We start from the raw sequence: 21275 nt of genomic DNA on the forward strand, positions 1-21275 counted from the left end.
TCTGATCTACTGCCCAATTCTGTTTGTCTATGTATTGTTCATTTTGCTTATCACAGTCACTTGGCCTATAACAGACTTCTCCTCTCATTTTAATTTCTTTGTGCTGCTTTAAACGAGCATAACTCCTCCTATCCTGCTCGTTCTTCCTGTCACATTGGTTGCACAATTACCCCTCCAGGTCTTTTTCATTTTCCACTACTCGGAGTGTAGTACCACACAAATGTTATGTTACTCGGGGTCACTACTACCCATATGCAGTACTTCGCATTTATCAATGTTTAACTTCAATTGCCATTTCTCAGCCCATCGCCCCCAACAATTTTAGACCCCATTGCAATAGCATACTGTCATTAATTACCCTGCCAACCTTTGTATCATCACCAGACTTGGACATTAAGCCCGATACACCATCATCAATATCACTGATAAATGCAGAAAACAACAATGGGCAAAGCACCAAATTCTGGAGAACTCCACTAATATCATTAGTCCATGAAGAGTAATGTCCATTTATTACTGCTCTCTATCTTTTCCCACTCAATCATTCCTTTAACCTTAGCAGCAACTTGCCTTAATGCCATGCTGCTCCAATTTGTACAGCAGTTTTTTATGTGCAACAATATCAAAAGCTTTCCTGAAATCTGAATATATGATATCAAGATTATTTTTTGCATCCAGTTTCTTTGTGACCACATCATAGTAACCAATCAGATTGGTCAAACAAGATTTACCCTTAACAAACCCATCCTATGTTTGAAGTATAATTGTGGCCTTATATAAATAAATACATAAACAATTTATTTATATTGTGGCCTTATACAAATAAATACATAAGTCTAGATGATTTCCATTATTTTCCGTGGAGCAGAAGTTAAACTAACAGGCCTGTAATTGCTTATGTCACCCCTTTCATGAATTTTACCCCTTAATTAATTTTGCGATGCATTTGCACATCTCCAGTCCATCAGGACCTCCCCTGAATCCAAGGATGCTCTCATAATTAAAGCTAAGGGTTTCTTACTTCCTTTGCTGCTTCTCTTAATCAAACTGGATTCTTATGTTTAATTTCAATAATTTCTCTTCCACTTTCCTCTCAGTTATTACAAAATCATTTATTTAGCTCCCTGTTAGGGCTTGACAAACTTTTGGCATCCCACTTCCCTGAAGAATTCCTCATGTGTGAATGCAGATGCAAATATTCATTCAGTTTTTATGGGTGCTTTTTTAAGCAGTTGCAATGAAATTTCTATTACTTTAGCATAAGGAAGATTGTACCAACTATAAAAACGAAGTTTTTTGGTTTTATTAATTACAGGTTTAATTATTTAATGGCATTTCATATAATGAAATTCAATTTTTAACAAAATCTTCATTTTTTTCCCCTGTTTTATCTTTTTACAGTGTATTTCAGTAATATACTATTACAGATGTATTAATTTAATCACTGTAGTTCAAAAATATTTTGATATTTCTTACTTTTTTTAGACTGGATGTAGCCCATTGGACCACAAAAATTATTTTGCATCCCCTTCTGCGAGACTTACAGAAAACACATCATTGCCAGATGAGGAGAAAGATGATTATAACTTGCATAAAGGTATTAAAAACTCTTCAGGTTTGCCAAAAATAGCTGTGAAACGAACTGCTCCTCCTCAAGCTCTTGATAATGAAGCAAAACGAAAAAAAAGTATACCATTCCCTAATGGGGCTCAGGTAGTGTATTGGATCTAATTCTAAATAAATATTAATTGAAATTTATAGAGCTATAATTTAGATTTTTCTATTTCAAAATTTGTTTTAAATAGTGGTGCAGGTTAACTACATTTGTATAGAATATTTCCTGTCCTAACTGATAATAGAGGATTAAGAAAGAAATACAGCAAATCTGCTTGCTACCTAGCTGAATACTATTGCTTACATATAAATTTTTCTGGTGTGCTTGCTAGATGATTTTTTTTTTTTTTAAACTACTTAAATAAATACATACAAATTATGATTATTCTTTATTCTCAGCTTCTTGGTTATCTGACTCAAAGAATCCAAAGCAGATCCATTTTAAATACTTCAGTTAAGTTCAGAGTATTGTGGTGTCTGATGGGAAACTTCCCAGGGATGGCAGTGATCCTGGAGTAATGCATGCAGATATGAATATTCACATTACAAAATCAATCCCATATGCTGCCCTAAAAATACTCTCCCTTTAATTTTATGCACATCAATTAAGATTCTGGGAAAAGCCCAAGTGCTGTCCTAAAAAATACTCAGTCTTTTAAGTTTATGCCCATCAGTTAGTATTTTAGGAAATTTCCTTTTGATGCAACTACTGCTTTAATTTACATGGATTGATTGATCTGGAATACTGATTTTAAAAACTAAACATGTGTTCATTATTATTACATGCTTAAAGAATAAACTTTTTTAAATATTTTTTTCACTCCCCTCTTAGGTAAATAAATGGAAACCCATAATAGGATTGAGGGCTATTAATCCTTTCATTGTCGATCCTAACCTTTTTAAATTTTAATTGTGACACAGTGTATTATAACTGTAGTTGTTTTTGTGCCATAAAAAACCAAAACAAATGAACAGTGTTAATCCTTTGTCAAAAGTCATTTGTGAAAATGTGCATGCCAAGCAGGTTAAAAATTTTATTACTTGGTAAGAGCATACATCAAATTTTGATTGGCTTCAAGGGACCATACTTTGTCGAGATGTGATATGTCAAAGTTAGTATTAGTATTAGTAACGGCCACATGGTACAAGAAAGCCTATGGCTTATGTTGCACCAGCCAAAAAAAAAAAAAAAAAAAAATCTGAACAAAACAATGATAAAAACAAAAAAAATAAATAACTAAATAATAATAATTAATTGAAAAAAAAAGGAAATTAAACCTATCATCCTATGCGCTTCCTTTACCCGAAAGTACTATCCAGATGACTTTTGAATTTCCCCAAACTGTCAGCCTCTACCACCCATGAAGGCAACTTATTCCAGTAATTTATAACTCTCTGGCTAAAATAAAACTTCCTGCAGTCCAATCTAAACATTTCCTCCTGCAACTTGAATTTATGTCCCCTACTTCTAGCATCATTTATGATCTTAAAAATTTCATCCTCATTCATTTTACTGATGCCTCTCAGAGCTTAAACACCTCAATCAAATCTCCTCTAAGGTGTCTAGTTTCCAAACTCTGCAACCCACATATTCGAAGTCTTTTTTCATAAGGACGCCTTTTGCCGATCTCACCAGGCGAGTTACCCTTCTTTGCACCCTTTCAAGAAGCTCGATGTAAATGTCTTTCTTTATGTGCGGTCTCCATACTTGAACACAGTGTTCTAAGTGTGGTCTAACAAAAGTCTTATATAATGGGATTATCACATCCTTATCTCTACTTGCTAAAGTTCGATAGATCATCGATAGGACACCATGGGTCTTCCTTGCAACCTGTTTACAATGCTCAGAGAATTTCATGTCTGACCGTATCGCAACACCCAAGTCCCTTTCCTCCAGTACTGGGTTTAGTTGAACTACACCAAGTGAATAAGTTATTTTGGGATTACTTTTTCCCAGGTGTAATACCTTACATAAGCATAGCTGCCATTTTTCTGACCATTCCTGAAGTCTATCTAGGTCTCTCTCTGAAGAAGCTCAGCTTGACAGTGATCATTAACTACTCCACCAATTTTAACATCATCTGCAAATTTAGACTTCACGCCCTCTATCCCTTCATCAATGTCGTTTATGAAAATTAAAAACGACAGTGGTCCTAATACTGATCCTTGGGGAACCCCACTTCTTACATCAACCCAATCTGGGGAATAGCCATTTATCACAACCCTCTGCCTCCTGCCCTGAAGCCATCCTTCTGTCCATCTAAGGATTTTCCCAGTGATTCCAACCTGTTCCAGCTTATAAAGCAACCGCTCATGTGGGACTGAGTCAAAAGTTTTGCTGAAATCTAAATAAACAATGTCGAAATTATTCCCTAAATCCAGCTCATGAGTGACCCTTTCGAAATAGCAAACCAGATTTGTTAAACATGATTTTCCCTTTACAAAACCATGCTGAGTATCCTTGAGAATTTCAATTCGATCCAAATGATCCTGAATTCCACCCTTGATCATTGCCTCCATGATTTTCCCTACTACTGAAGTCAGACTGACAGGTCGATAATTTCCAACTTCACTTTTAGAGCCACCCTTATGTATGGGAGATACATTTGCACTTTTCCAATCCAAGGGAATCTCCCCAGAGTCTAGTGATTCTCGCATAATTAGCCTCAATGGTTCAATGCACTCACTTGCCGCCTCTCTTAAGATTATAGGGTATATTCCATCAACTCCAGGAGCCTTACTGGTCTGTAGGCTCGAAAGTTTTTTCATTAAATAATCTTGCGAAATTTCAATATCATTAATTACATATTTTTTAACTTTGCTCCCACAATTTCCCATTGCCACAAAAGGCTTTTCATTTGTAAATATCGATGCAAAATAACTGTTGAGTTCATCTGCAATGGCAGCTGGTGTATTTATTACTATCCCCTTTCCCTTACATAAAGGTCCGATCTGTTTGTCCTGCTCTTCTTGGCATTTATTTATGTGAAGAATTCTTTATCCCCCCCTCTTTGCTCTGTTTGCTAGTGATTTCTCATACACTGCCTTTGCCTGTCGAACCTTTTCTGTGGCTCTATTACACATCACCTTGTAGCTGTTATAGGCTTCAGTACTTTTTATTGCTCTGTAACCTTTCCATGCCACCTTTTTCTGCTCAAGTAATGTGGCAACTTCACTATTCATCCAACTGGAACCCTTCTCGTGGAATATTTTTTTAATGGTATATTCGCATTCAAGGCATCTGTGATTAAGGTTTTAAAAGCGTACCACAGTTCAATTGTATTCATTCTCAGCGCGATATCTACCCAGTTAATAGAGGCCATGTAGTACCTTAAGGCATCATAATTTCCTTTTCTGAAATTAAAACTCATTCCTTTGCCTTTTACTTCTGCTACCTCTCTCGTCATCATCCACCGTAGAACTCCGTGATCACTTCCTGCTACTGGTTCCTCTACTGTCAGCCCTGTTATGTCATCTGATTCATGTGTTGATGATGAGGTCTAGGATATTCTTTTCTCTAGTACTTTCCCTGACATGTTGATATAAATAACAGTCATCTAGCTGATTTAAAAATTTTGTTCCCCATGTCGAGTTTCCTTCCCATTTACTCCAATCAATTAGAGGCAAATTGATGCTTACTTCTACATGCCCATAATAAGGCATTGATGCTTACCTCTACATGCAAATTCCATTTGCATGTAGAAGCTTTTGTCATAATCTTCACAATCACCTGGTCTGTAGATTACTCCTACTCGCATTATACCTTTGTTTCCAACTATCTCACACCATACAGACTCTATACTAGCATATGAAATGTCTGAATCCGGGAAAGCTATCGTCGCACTCAGGCTGCTTCTGATAAGAAGCATTACCCCACCATCCCTTCTATCTACCCTATCCTTCCTAAATACATTATACAAGCCGTACTGAAACTCATCATCCCCAATTTCCGGGTGGCACCACGTCTCTGTAAGCCCTATTATGTTCGCGTTACTTGTTTGAATTCGCTCATTTTATTGACGACACTTCTAACGTTACTGTATAAACAATTCAGATTTACTGTCCTTGTATATTTAACAAACCTAACACAACCCTTGAAGTTTTTTAGGCTCTCTTCCTTGATATTAGCTACCTGCTCACGTGAAACGTCTTTGCCCCCAGAACATCTAGATAATACGTCCAGTTGGGGTAACAGATAAGAACTCTTAAGGTATGTGCAAGAGTTACATTGACCAATATTATCAGATAAACGCGTGTCAGTATTACCCCCCCCCCCCAACTAGCAGTTTCCCTGAACCTTTAAGGTATCCTCAATAATACTGGCAAAAACATTTGCACCACCTTTGTTTAAGTGTATCCCATCTCTACAAAACAAATTCCTTCTACCTACAAGTGTGGGCCATGCTGATAGAAATTTACCCCCTAAAGCCTTGCAGATTCCTTCAAGTCTTGAGTTAATCCACAAGGCTCTTAACATATAATCCCTCCTATCGTGTCTGGGCAGAATTGCAGACACATAGACATTATGGCCTAGCTCGCGACATTTCCTCAGCATGGTCCTGTATTTTTCCAACAAATTGTCAGATCGTGTACGTTTAATATCATTTGTCCCGACATGAATAATAATATTTTCTTTACCCCCTTTAAAATCTGACAATCTGTTGGTGACATCATCAATAGTTGCTCCCGGCAGACATACTCTGGTTCTGCTCCACCTATCCTTATTACAAAAAATATTCCCCATTTCCCTGACAATGGAGTCTCCTAATAAAACAATGTCCTTTTTAACCAGAGTAGTTTGAACTTGGTTTTTCTGTTTTGAGTCTCGAATCGGGTGTGCATCACTTGGTAGATTGCTGGAGTTTTGAGTCCCTGACGAGCTCCCAGATGCATTATTTTCGAGGGCAAGCACTCGTTTTTTCAGGGACTCAAATTGTTCCATCAGTGCACCAAATTGTAATTTTAAGATCGGTGCACTACTTACATCGATCACAAAGAAAAGAATCCTCGAGTGAGGTAGGATTAGTCACCAGGTCGACCTTGGAAAACATTCCACAGATTCCACAACGGATTAAATCATTACTCACCCGTAAATCACCATCTGCTATTTCCGTGTGAGTCACGATACCTTGTGACGTGTTTAAGGCAGATCTTATAACTACCATTATAAAATTAAATAAATATCAATGAAAGTAACTTTAAAAAATTATATCTATAATATTATTAAAATCAAACAGTTACAGGAAAACCTATAACAAAATAATCCAACAATATCTAAATAAATCAAATATTTAAAAGCACTATCCAAAAGTAAACCACTTAACTGAGGAGCCCTGTCTAAGCGTGTCTGCTCACCTCGAATGCCAACATAATCCTCCGTTTGTAAGGTGTATGCACATAAAAAATTTTGGGTAACATAAGCCAGAATATCACCATTGGATTGACACCGACGGAATCCATACTGGCAATCTTTGATCAAATAGAAGGTTTCTAGATAGCTTAAGAGTTGGCAGTTAATTGATTTCTCCATAAGTTTAGAAAGAGTAAAAATAATAACAATGGGACTACAATTGGATGGAAGGGATTTGTCACCCTTTTTAGGAACTGGATATGAGCAATTTTTAAGCAGAAGGAAAAACACCTTTGGAATAAGAAAGTGAAAAAAGGCGACAAATAACAGGAATACGTTTAGGAGCACGGGTTTTGAGAACAAACGGAGGAATACCATCAGGACTTGGAGCTTTCATAGCATCAAGATTCATCAAAATACTTCTGACATCGTTTTGACGGAACCACAGGAGGAATTGAATGTAGTGTACTGGGAATGATGGGAAGTGATTTACCAAGATTATCAATACACAAGTTGTAAAAAAAAATAGGATGCTAGCAGGTCAGCCTTATGAAGTGGCAATAGAATCATTTGGGTTTGACAAGTGTGAATAGAGATGGGGAAATGTTTCGGCCAAAAGACCAGAATGCTCGGCTGCTATTTGGACATGAAGCAAGTTTTCTAGCCTGTTCAAAGTCTAGTTTGGACTGATTAATAAAACCTTTACAATTGTTGCGAGCTTTGTTGTAGGCAGAAAATGAACTTGGAAATTTGGAAACAAGCCAATTATGATATGCATCATTCTTTTCTCGAACAGCCTTAGCACATTTATTGGAAAAACAAGGTTTAGATAAAGGACTAGGTTTTAAGGTTGAGTGTGGAATATAGGATTCCATCCCTACAAGAATAATTTCACTGGCATGATCTGAGCAAACATTGACGTTGGATGATTCGAAACAGTAATCGACCAAGGAAAAGAAATCTCAGAGATCATCCCATTTTGCTATATGGGATTTGGAAGATTAAGTGGAAATGGGCTCATTGAGATTAGAACTGAGACCACGTATATTTGTGAAATGAATGCAGAAGTATTTGGGAGGTTTAGATCTTTTCTCAGATAAGTTTGCTCTGTTAGTTTGGCAATTAATGGTGCATTCAGTAGTACGAAAAGAATGTGGGGGGGGACATACAAAGTAATGGAATTTTTTGGATATGGCATACACACGGTAAGAATATCGACAATCCTACCCCCCTCCCCCATATATATACACGGAAGACTCCTAGATTGTTACCAATAGGTTCGGTCTGGTGTACTAACTAGTAGAGGGTCTGCAAACACCATTTTAGAGCTGTACGCTTGAAATGTAAAGAAGATTGGATGTTGCCATTGTGTCCATCATAACCTTAAAACACATCAGTCATACTGCACGAGCCGGGTGGGTAAAGTGCCTGCTTGGCAACCCAAAGGTCACGGGTTCGAATCCTGCCTTGGGCTTGGATCAGAGTAGTGCAAACACCTTGGGAGGTGCATTATGGCCACAGAAGCCAATGCACCAACAGCTAACAAAAAAAAAAAAAAAAAAAATCATACTGCATGATTGAAGAGGTGGAGATGGGTTTGCCAGAGCTTTGCTCTGGAGACTAAACATGGGTTCCACCACTTCAAACCTCCACTAAGCAAAGTGGTGGTATTACACCGGTTGGGTAAAATCTATGCTTCAGGAGAGTCATCTACCACCTGATATTGCCTGGTAACACAGAGTGGCTGCATTCCTCCATGTGATGCGTGCGGCACACCACGGCATCTACTTACATTGTTTTGCACCTGGGTGGTTACCCACATTGTGCTATGTGCTGTATTTCAGGACTTGCACATAGTGTTATACTCAGGGTTACTAACAGTCCCACCATTGTAAAGGTTCAAGCAGAGGATTTTGCTATGACAGACCGTCTGGACTTCACTGAAATTAGGTCCACTTGGCTTGAGTGTCACCTGAATATCAGTTATTCCTGGGTAGCAAGCACAGCTTGGCATATCTGAGAGAATGTCTACTACACCCGCAAGAACTGTATGTACAATATACACCGATGACAGCTCGTACCCAGTGAGGCATGGATTCTGCAAGATTTCTAAATGTGTCTTGTGGTATCGGGTACCAACACTTACCCAGCAGATCCTTTAACTCCTGTAAGGTCCGTGATTGAGAAGCCACAGTTCGGAGTTGCTGTTCCAACACAAACTACAGATGCTTGATGGGATTGATGTCTGGGGAATTTTGAGGCCAGGGCAATACCTGGAAATCTTCCTCATGTTCCGTGAACCAGTCTCGAACAATTCAGGCGGTGTGGCATGGCACATTATCCTGCTGAAAGATGGCACCGCAAGAGAGGAAGACCATTGCCATGAAAGGTTGTATCTGGTCAGCGATGATGTTTAGGTAAGTGGTAGACATCAGAGTGCCCAATACATGGATGACTGGACCCAGGGTGTCCCAGCAGAACATCGCCCAAAGCTTGACGCCACCGCCACTGGCTTGTTTTTATTCCACGGTGCATCCGGCCGCCATCACTTCCCTAAGTAAACGAGACACGCGTACCCGGCCGTCCACATGATGCAAAAGGAAACATGATTCATTGGAATAGAGAATCTTCTTACAATCACTCAAGTTCCAGTTTTGATGCTCGCACGGCCAGTGGCTACTCAGCCCCATTTTCAGCAGGGTTTGATGTACTGTGTGTTGTGACACATTACTTTTGTCACCAGCATTCCAGTTACCAGTGAGTTGCACCACAGCGCCCTTCTGTTGCCACATACCACCCGGGAGAGCCTCGCTCACCTCGAGCATCGATGATTCGTGGTCGTCCAATACCTCACCGGAAGTTCGTGGGTTTCCCCTCCTTGGACCCCTTTTGGTAGGTACTAACCACAGCTGACTGTGAGCAACCCACCAGCCGTGCCATTTCGGATATGCTCTGACCCAGTTGTCTGGCCATTGCAGTTTGGCGTTTGTCAAACTTGTTTAAGTCCACTGCCTTTCCCATCTCAAGAACAAGATTAACGCTGATTAACAGAGCTCAGTATCAGGTATTTTTTATACCGTGTCCTGACCCACACACATGCCATAGTTCACTTTCTGTTGCTTTGATTTGCATAACGACTCGCTGATCATAGTGTTTTGGCTCATCGGTGTATGCAAGGTGCTACCCATAAGTTCCCGAAATGTATTTATAAAATAAATTAGATTCAACCTGGGTCTTATTCGCCACCGTGACCTTCGAAGTAGTCCCCTTGATCGCGTAAACCCTGATCCCAGCACTTCTCCCATGATTTGAATGCATCCTGAAAGTCCTTTGTCATCGCGTTCAGCTCCGCCTGCAATTCAGTTTGGATATTTTCTATGCTGTCAAATCTTCGACCCTTTCTTCGGCTTGATTTTCATTCTTTGTTAGAGGAATAGTGTACAAATTTTGGTAACTATGCAAACATTCTTAATTGGTCGGGTAGTCAAAAAAAAACCCAATTCTTGGAATAGACAAAAATGAAAAAGGTGAATTAGCTTTTATGACCACCATGTGGCCAGTTTATGACCTTGTCCTTTCGTGGATGGGCCTATACAACAGTGCATTGGCATTCCGCTTGTCACATTTACAGATTGTCTTGTATTCAATTAACCATAAATTTAATTCGGGACTTCTAAGAAGTTTGTATGCAGATCAGTTTTCTGTCATTTTAAAGTAAAATCAGTTAAAAACTAACCCTTCCTTCAGAAACATGTCTACTAACAAAAGAAAGTGTCTCAATTTGCAAAAAGGTCTAAAATATTTGTGAGTTAGAATGCGGTGCAAAAAATGTTGAAGTGTGCAAAAAGTTTTTTGTCCTTTTCAATCGTATTGACATTATGAAAGAATAAACATGCTTACGTATTGGGACTGGAAATGAACATAACCAAAAAAAAAAAAATTTTGGAAAATGCGAGGTTACAAATGTCGATGTAGCATTGGTTCATTACACAAAGAAGTGCTGGATTTTCAATAGACGGTCTGATCTTTAAGGCTCAGTCAGAAAAATTTGCTAAACAATTTGGACAAAACAATTTTGTATGTAACAACGGTTGGCTGGATCGATTTAAAAATCGAACACAAGCATGTTTATGCATATTAATAAAAAATATTATTTTTTTCTCTCTAATATTTTTTTTGTTTTTTGAATCTGTTTTTATCAAGTTATTGAGAATAAAAAAAAAAAATTAGGAGGCATATTTAACTCATCACTGATATAGTGTGTAATGTTAATAACGAGGAAATTTTGTCAATCCCTTTATGCTCATTATAACAAAGTTTGACTATATATATATATACACACACTATGTATTGGGCTTTAAAAGTTAGATATATATCGATTATGTACTGGGCTTTAAAAGTTAAAATGAAATGAAATAAAAAAATAAATAAATATAAAACTATCATTAGAGGCAGCAAAATGCACATGATGCCCAGTACATAATCAATAATTAATATAAAAAATCAAATTAATACATGCGCCAGTAGCATGGCCAAACTGTAGAGCGAAAAATTAACATAAAAATTAAATCAACAGGGAGGGGAAAGTAAAGGTAAAAGACTGAATCTGTAGTCAAGTCTCCGAAATAATTTAGCAGTTCAATTAAACCCAATTAATAATAAATCCATTTTGAATTTAATAATTTAGTGACACCCCCCCCCCTTTGTAAGGTACCAGTTCCGAGAGACGTGAAATATAATTGGCTTTATATTTTAAATTCAAAATGGATTTATTATTAATTGGGTTTAATTGAACTTCTAAATTATTTTGGAGACTTTCGACTACAGCTTCAGTCTTTTACCTTTACTTTCCCCTCCCTGTTGATTTAATTTGCTCTACAGTTTTGCCATGCTACTGGCGTATATATTAATTTGATTTTTATATTAATTATCGATTATTTATATATATATATATATATATATATATACACACACATACATACATACATACATTATAAAATAGCTTGTTGATATTTATACCTTTCACAGAAGCTTGTCAAGCAAAAATATTTCACATTTTGTCTCTGAGACACTACTTATGGCTCTCCCTGGCTCACAGAACTCAAACACATTATAGTAAAATGCACAGTGAGAGCCATAAGTAGTGTCTCAGAGAGCAAAATGTGAAATGTTTTTGCTTGACAAGCTTCTGTGATAAGTATAAACTAAAAAGTACTGTTATGTGAACAAAGATTTTTACAGTGACTTATACTTGGATTAATAGTCATTTTTATTTTATTTTATTATTTATTTATTTATTTATTTATTTTTTTTTTTTCACATTTTCCATAGCAAAAATTTATATGAACCATAATTTGAGTATTTATTTCGGAGTTTAAATTTTACAATTGTCACTTTGTTGCATGAGACTGTTCTTTATAACTTTGAAATATGCTTTTACCACTATTTATGTTATATTACTATTATATTTGTTTTACTGTATTTTTAAAATCTCTCATAATTCTTCCTCAAAATATAAGAAAGGATTTTTCAGTAAAGCATCGTAATTATCCATAGACAATTTCACATAATATCTGGATAAAATCATATTTGGGCTTTCTACTTTTGATTCAAGTGAAAATCATTTTGTCTCACAAACTCTAGAAAGTCCTCATCATTACTCACAAATCAGATGACATCACAGTGCTTAAATTTCAGGAACCATTGGCAGGTAGTGATCACGCAATATTTAGTTAGAAGATGAAGAAAAGATGTCATTGTTAAAGGAAAAGGTGTGGGTTTTAATTTCAGAAACAGGGACTTTAACAGTTTGATTGATACAAAGGATGCAACGAGGGATACAAAGCTCCATTCTAAGAGAGCAAAGAATGGACACGATCAATTTTTTGTGTATGAATACAAAGAAGAATTAAATAAATCAGATTGGACCCTTGTGTACAGCATGTGGAAAAGCCTTAGATAAACCAGCTGATGTTGCTGATGAATCGAATAAGTACTTCACACCGATATCTTTACTGATGCTCAAGCAGATTGCACAGTCACAACCCCAGTTTGTCCAAATATCAAAGAAAGCCAACCAGTCTTTTCTGAAGTTTATAAATTATGGATAACAGGAACAAAAATTCAAAAATAGAAAATAAAGTTGTTCCTATGCTGCTTGCACTAGAAGCTATGTTTCTACCACAGCTCAAAAAGATGTACCAGTTCATCAAACGTCTCTCTATCTAACTGGGTAAGATCTATGCTGTCAAACTCCAAAAAAGATATTCCTCCAATGAAAACTAGCAAAGCTACAAATAGAACACTATCCCAAGAGATACCTCTCTGGTCAAAAACAATCGAAATGTGATGCTTGGTCAAAAAAAAATTAAATCTACCCCCAACAGTATGGAAGTGCATGAGTTATTAGATAATGATACTATGGATTCCGGACACCCTTTTTTTTCCTCCAAAAAAAAGACAAAACAAGACAGCCAGATCCATATATCTCAACTAAACCTAAATAATATCCAACATTGTGCAGTGGAACTGCAGCGGACTAAACAGCAATTTTGATGACTTAAGGGATTTACTAGTTTAGTTCAACCCGATAGAAGTATATCTGTATAGACAGGACAGGAGTTCAGAGTCTACTTGCCTGCAGAGGAGCAGCTGTGCTTGTGAAATCAAATATACCCTCCAAGCACATTCAGTTACAGACTACTCTAGAAGTATTGACAGCTCATATTTCAGTTTTGTATATCAATGACACTAGTTTTCATATTTATTCCATCTTTCCAACCATTTCTCAATACAGAACTTGATAATCTTATTATTCAACTCCCAAATTCAAATCTGTCTTTGTGGTGAATTCACTGGCCATCATCCATTATGGGGGTTATCTACAATGTTCACAAGAGGTAAATTGATCAAAACATTCATGAATAATAATCTAACTACGCTAAACTATGGATTGCCCACCTATATTCACCAACCTACAGGATCTACTTTTGCAATAGACTTTATCAATCTGCTCACCATCAGTTTTTCTAAATGTGACATGAACAGTGATAAACAATCCTCTATACAGCAATCACTTTCCAATCATTTGCTTGTTACAAAACACAGGTAACTCCAATTCACCAGCAACAAGGCAAACTGGGATAGCTACTCCATCCAGGTCAAGTTAGACAGGAGTTATGATCAACAACAGCCCATTCATGATGTAACTACTTGCATTACCAATCAGATACTAACTGCAGCTAACGATTTCATTCCAAAATCTCAGCCTCACAAGTTCTCCTACCGAAACAACTTGTGGAATACAGATTGTTCTGATGCCAAAGGTGAGAAAAACTACGCTTGGAACAACTTCTGCAAGTTTCCTACCACCAGAAATCTAATCGACTATGAAAGACTTAAAGCCAAAGTAAAGTAGATTAGGCAGAAAGCCAAACATTACTCCTGGATTGCATTTGCCTTAACTATCACCAGAGGCACTGACCCATGGTTCATCTGTAGAAGAATACAAGCACTAAATGGAAAATTTCTTCCATCACCCTCTCCAGTACTCTGCTGGAATGTGAAAAATCTGTCTTCACCTAAAGAAACTGCCAATGCATTAGCAGAATCATTCTCTACAATATCTGCTTCTGCCTCCTACTCAATCTCCTTTCATTGCATCAACGGATACAGAACACCTCAAAATTAATTTCTCCACACATCTTTTGCTTCCATACAATCAACCATTTATTTTTACAGAACTTAAGGAATCTTTAAATAAATCTTTAAATAAATAGCTGCTAGCCCAAATAGCATTCATTACATTATGCTAAAACAGTTACTTGAAGAGGACTTATGTCCTCAACTGACTTTCTATAATCGGATCTTCTCAGAAAATATGTATCCTCTTTTCTGGTGCCATTCTTAGCCTACTAAAACCAGGCAAAGATCCTTCCTTGGTTCAAAATTATAGACTATTATCTGTTATATATTATCTCTCACTGTATGGGGAAAATTTTTTAAAGAATGGTTCATACAAAGCTTACATGGATCTTAGAATCAAAGAACCTTTTATCAGATTATTAGTAGTATGGCTTTCGTAAGAACAGATACACTCCCAACATACTCATCAAAGCTGAATCCAATATTTGCAATACCTTTGTCAGAAAACAACTTCTAGTCATGGTCAACTTAGATATTGAAAAGGCATTTGATAATACCTGGCGACATGGTATTATTATGGACCTTTACCGTCTAGGATTAAGAGTCATCTCCCTGAGGTAATTTGGAACTTTTTTCACCTGTGCTCTTTTAGGTCTGCTATCAAAACATACTGTCTGCAGCCTATATCACGCAGGGATCTATACTCAGTGTAACCTTATTCACAATTCAAGTCAACATGACACAAGACAATCCCAAAGCTCTTGAAGCTTGCGTGTTTGCAGATGACCTCATCATCTCCTGCCAGTTGCAATGCATGAACATGATTGAATGTCAGCTCCAACTTAGCATAAACAAAATTGAATCCTAGACCTCACTCAATGGATATCGACTAGCAGAAGAGAAATCTACCCCCACTCCCTCTTGTAAATGATGTGCTCTCCACCCCAATCCTGAACTGCAGCTAAACAGTAATCCAGTACCACTAGTTAATAGCATCACATTTATTTGCCTGATATTAGATAGCAAGCTAAATTTCCAACCATGTCACTCATCCACAAACTAATTGTCTAAAAACAGTTAAACATACTTTGGTCAGTCTTGTCCATGTCAGAAGTCTCTAATCCATTCATGCTTATATGATGGTTCTCCAGTATATGACTCACCTAAGGGAAGCACTTTAGAATGCTGATGCTATCGAGGCAATGTTAGGTGGGTCGGAAAACTGCTAGATTGGGGGGATACAAGGACTAATAGATTAACAGTAGCCACTGGCAGAGGTGAAAGTGATTCTTGCACTGCTTCTATTGGAATGAGCCGCAGCCTGGAAAATAAGATGCAGGATATTTCAGAGACTGCTGGGAATCATTGGGGTACAAGTAAACACATGGGTTGTGTTAGGGTAGCTAAGAAAAAGAACAGGTGCATGTATACTTGTGTGTACACCAATGCTAGGAGTTTAGTAAATAAATTTGATGAATTTGAGGTATTGCTTAAAACATCAAAGGCAGATATTGTGGGGATTTCAGAGACATGGTGTCACACAGATATAAGAAATGCAGAACTGGAATTTGGGGAGTACAATGTCTACAGAAAGGATAGACAGGATAGGAAGGGAGGAGGGGTTATGCTATTAGTTAAAAAACACATAAAATCCAAGGAAGTGAAGCCAGTCGACATCGCTGGACAGTGCAGTGTCGAGTCAGTTTGGTGTGACATAAGCATTGGGAGATCAAAATTGAGAGTAGGAGTGTGCTATAGGCCTAATGACTCTGATGAGTATAATAAGAAACTGTTCGGAGAAATAGAGTGGGCCAGTAAATCAGAGAGTCTTATAATGGGGGATTTTAATTTCCCAGATATTGACTGGATTTTGGGGGCTGGTCACTCACACAGTAGCAAGGCTTTTGTGGATTTATTGGATGATTGTTTTCTACATCAGCATGTTCGGGAGGCAACTAGAGGGAGTAATACTCTTGATTTGATTATCAGTAGTGATTCTTCATGCATTAAGAATCTGCAGATAAATGAACCACTTGGTGGCAGTGATCACAGTGTGCTGAAGTGGGAGTTACTGAAAGAGGTAACTACCATTAGGGGTAAAGGGAAGGGGTATTGCTTTCGTAAAGGCGACTACAATGGACTGAGACAGTATTTAAATTCTATACAGTGGGATCAACTGATGATACTGCCAACAGCAAATTCAAAATGGGAAGCATTCAAAGAACTTATCGTGGAAGCTACTAGGCTTTACATACCAACTAAGAAATATTGTTCAAGGTTTAGGCCTAAATGGTTGTCAGATGAACTAATGAGGCATATGGCAGAGAAGAAAAATGCATGGGATACATACAAATTAACACGTGACACGGATGTCTATGATAGATACAAGTTGATCTGTAACCAAGTTACAAAGGAGGTTAGGCAGGCGAAGGCAGATTACGAGAGATCCTTGGCAAGGGATGCGAAGAAAAACAGCAAAGAGTTCTTTACTTATATAAACTCTAGAAGGAAGGGGATGAATCAGATTGGTCAACTGTTGATGACCCTGCTCGGGTAGCTAACAAACTAAATGAATATTTTGCATCGACATTCACACATGAGGAGTTATTCAGCGAGGGGAATGCCAGAGGTGTATTCAACTCTAGCAGTAAGCTAGAGAATCTTGTAATAACTGACAGCAAAGTGGAGGAGAAATTGTTGAAGATAAACACAAGAAAGGCACCTGGGGTGGATGGGATCTATCCAGTTATATTAAAGGAGGCAGCAAAGGAGGTAAGCAAACCCTTAGCCATAATTATGAGAGCTTCCTTGGACTCAGGGGAGGTACCCATTGACTGGAGATGTGCAAATGTGACCCCAATTCACAAAGGGGGATCAAAGGCTGACACAAGTAATTATAGACCTGTGAGTTTAACTTCTGTTCCCGGAAAATTAATGGAGGCACTGGTGAAAGAAGCACTGCAGGATCATCTAGACAAGACTTCAGTTATAGCTAGGACACAGCATGGTTTTGTTAAGGGGAAGTCTTGCCTGACCAATTTGATTGGATACTATGATGCAGTCACAAAAGAACTGGATGCAGGGAATAACTTTGATATTATATACTTGGATCTTAGAAAGGCTTTTGATACTGTTGCACATGGAAGACTGCTGCACAAATTGGAGCAGTGTGGCATTGGAGGCAAGTTGCTGCTATGGATAAAGGGGTGGTCGAGGGGGAGAAGACAGAGAGTGGTAATCAATGGACACTGCTCATCGTGGACTAATGTTATTAGTGGAGTCCCTCAGGGTTCAGTATTGGGGCCTTTATTGTTTTCTGTATTTATAAATGATATTGATGATGGTATATCAGGCTTAATGTCCAAATTTGCAGACGAAACGAAGGTTGGCAGGGTTGTCAAGGACACTACTGACACTATGCTGCTGCAACAGGATTTGGAAAGGTTGAGCAGATGGGCTTCGAGGTGGCAAATGAAGTTTAACATTGACAAATGTAAAGTACTACATATGGGAAACAGCAACCCTAGAGCAACGTATCAACTCTGTGGTACTACACTGACAGTGGTAGAGAATGAAAGGGACCTGGGGGTGGTGGTGCAGGCAGATATGAAGTTCTCTGAGCAGTGCAGACGAGCTGCAAGAGTAGCTCATGGTGTATTGTCAATGATATATAGGAATTTTTCTAGCAGGGATAAGGAGGTGATTATTCCCTTGTATAAGGCAATGGTCAGGCCACACCTAGAGTACTGTATACAGGCCTGGAGGCCTCATTTCAGGAAGGATGTAGAGCTGCTGGAACGAGTACAGAGAAGGGCAACTAGATTGGTGAATGGGACAAAGGGGTTCTCTTACGAAGAAAGGCTTAAGTTTTGCAAATTACAGTGTCTGGAAACTAGGCACCAGCGGGGTGATCTGATAGAGGTGTACAAAGCCTTGAATGGTTTGAGCATGCTCAATGCTGATGGGATTCTTCCTCTAGCTCAGAAAAATCACCTGAGAGGGCATAAATTCAAATTGAGGAAAGACAGATGTAGGATAGATGTGCGGAAATTTGCCTTTAGCCAGCGGGTGGTTGGTGGGTGGAACAGACTTCCATCCCTTGTCGTGGAAGTTGATAGCCTAAATAAGTTTAAGGCTCAGCTGGACAGGTATTTCGAACGAACAGAGGGGTGAAGTGGAAGTGGTTATTTTTATTTATTTATGTTACTTTTTTTTTTTTTTTTGGCTGATGCTGCATAAGCTTGCTTTCTTGCATCAAATGCCTCTACTAATGCTAATGCTAATGTCATTCAATACATTGCTCTAAGGACAGCTCCGGGAGCTTTTAGGACTTTTCTAGTCCAAGCACATGATCTCCCATTGCATCTTTGAAGAAAATAAAAATTGCTGTCTCCCATTAAGATGAATTATTATATTTACGTCACATCCTAGTTTGAGTTATTATGTGTATGATAACTGTTTGGATGATTTAATGATAGTAAGTGAAATGACAACCAGTCTATAGCACAGATTAGTGAAAGTTTCTGCAAACTTAGAATGTTGATTTAACTAGCATTTCTCAGGACACAGCTCTCCCTGTACCACCCTGGTTTCACACCCCTGCATCTCATGATGATTACTTTGGCCAGTGGGGGAAGAATGTTCCATCTTCCTCCAATATCAAACAGTTGCATGCAGCTCACACTACCCTCAACTCCAATGTGTCTACAATACACACAGACAGATTGAAAACTGATAGTGCAGCAGGCACCGTAGCAGTTTTCCTTCATTCACAATTACAGTTTCAGTATCAGCTGAATGCAGTATCTTCACTGCCGAACTGTATTCAATAAACGAACTGTATGCCACGTGACAAGATTGTTGAACTTTCCATTTCACATGCTCTAATCTGTACTGACTCTCTCAGTGCAGTCTCTGCAATAAAGGGAAATTTGTCTTTCTCTCATCCTACACTGAAAACTGTTCACTATTGGTTACTTTCCTGCAGTGAATCCAATCAGTAACATTTTGCTGGATCCTGGGACATTCCGGAATTTTGGAAAATGAAAGTACTGATCTTGCTACTAAACAACCTTGTCCCACATCCTCACCTGCAACTTCAGCTACCTTATACAGATTAAAAGCCGCCTCCGTAGCCAGGTGGGAGGGAGCAGCGGTGCGTTAGCACACGCTTCTTGATTAGACCATATGTAGGGTTCGAGCCCATCACCACCAAATATGGAGGATGCGGAAAGGTCAGGGAATGACCACTGCATATCCCAGAGCAATATGGCCTTAGTTGCTAATGCTCTTAAAAACCAAATTACAACAACAATTATACAGATTAAAAGATTAATTCACAAGCCTTATGACAACTGGTCATGGATCTGGAAAAATAACACCAACAACGGACACTTTCAGATAAAACAAGATCCAAGCTATTGATCTCTTGATTCGGATGAAACACAAGGAGTATTGACAAAGCAGAGAACTGGGCATACTCATCTTACTCACTTGTTTGCATTAGCATTTTAGCATTAGTAGAGGCATTTGATGCAAGAAAGCAAGCTTATGCAGCATCAGCCAAAAAAATAAAAATAAATAAATAAATAAAAAATAACCACTTCCACTTCACCCCTCTGTTCGTTCGAAATACCTGTCCAGCTGAGCCTTAAACTTATTTAGGCTATCAACTTCCACGACAAGGGATGGATGTTTATTCCACCAACCAACCACCCGCTGGCTAAAGGCAAATTTCCTCACGTCTATCCTACATCTGTCTTTTCTCAATTTGAATTTATGCCCTCACAGGTGATTATTCTGAGCAAGAGGAAGAATCCCATCAGCATTGAGCATGCTCAAACCATTCAAGGCTTTATACACCTCTATCAGATCACCTCGCCTGTGCCTAGTCTCCAGACATTGTAATTTGCAAAACTTAAGCCTTTCTTCGTAAGAGCACCCCTTTGTTCCATTCACTAATCTTGTTGCCCTTCTCTGTACTCGTTCCAGCATCTCTACATCCTTCTTGAAATGAGGCCTCCAGACCTGTATACAATACTCTAGGTGTGGTCTGACCATTGCCGTATACAATGGAATAATCACCTCCTTATCCCTGCTAGAAAAATTCCTATATATCATCGACAATACACCATGAGCTACTCTTGCAGCCCATCTACACTGCTCAGAAAACTTCATATCTGCCTGCACAACCACCCCCCAGGTCCCTTTCATTCTCTACCACTGTCGGTGTAGTACCACAGAGTTGATACGTTGCTCTGGGGTTGCTGTTTCCCCATATGTAGTACTTTACATTTGTCAATGTTAAACTTCATTTGCCACCTCAAAGCCCATCTGCTCAACCTTTCCAGATCCTGTTGCAGTAGCATAGTGTCAGTAGTGTCCTTGACAACCCTGCCAGCCTTCGTATCGTCGGCAAACTTGGACATTAAGCTTGATATACCATCATCGATATCATTTATAAATACAGAAAACAATAATGGACCAATACTGAACCTGAGGGACTCCACTAATAACATTAGTCCACGATGAGCAGTGTACATTGATTACCACTCTCTGTCTTCTCCCCCTCAACCACCCCTTTATCCACAGCAGCAATTTACCTCCAATGCCACATTGCTCCAATTTGTGCAGCAGTCTTCCATGTGCAACAGTATCAAAAGCCTTT

General features: G+C 38.4%; 1 protein-coding gene across 2 annotated transcripts in view; it reads left to right on the plus strand.

The window, feature by feature from the left end:
- LOC150078368 (M-phase inducer phosphatase-like) overlaps positions 1-21275 on the plus strand; it is a 311872-nt gene that overhangs the window by 211814 nt on the left and 78783 nt on the right. For both annotated transcript variants that reach the window (XM_090385423.1, XM_090385424.1), the window contains one exon: positions 1486-1713. In XM_090385423.1, the coding sequence (XP_090241549.1) occupies positions 1486-1713 (228 nt within the window). The remainder of the gene's footprint in view (positions 1-1485; positions 1714-21275) is intronic.

This window comes from Mastigoproctus giganteus, chromosome 11 (assembly GCF_048544385.1).
Source record: "Mastigoproctus giganteus isolate SK-2022 chromosome 11, ASM4854438v1, whole genome shotgun sequence".
NCBI lineage: Eukaryota > Metazoa > Arthropoda > Arachnida > Uropygi > Thelyphonidae > Mastigoproctus > Mastigoproctus giganteus.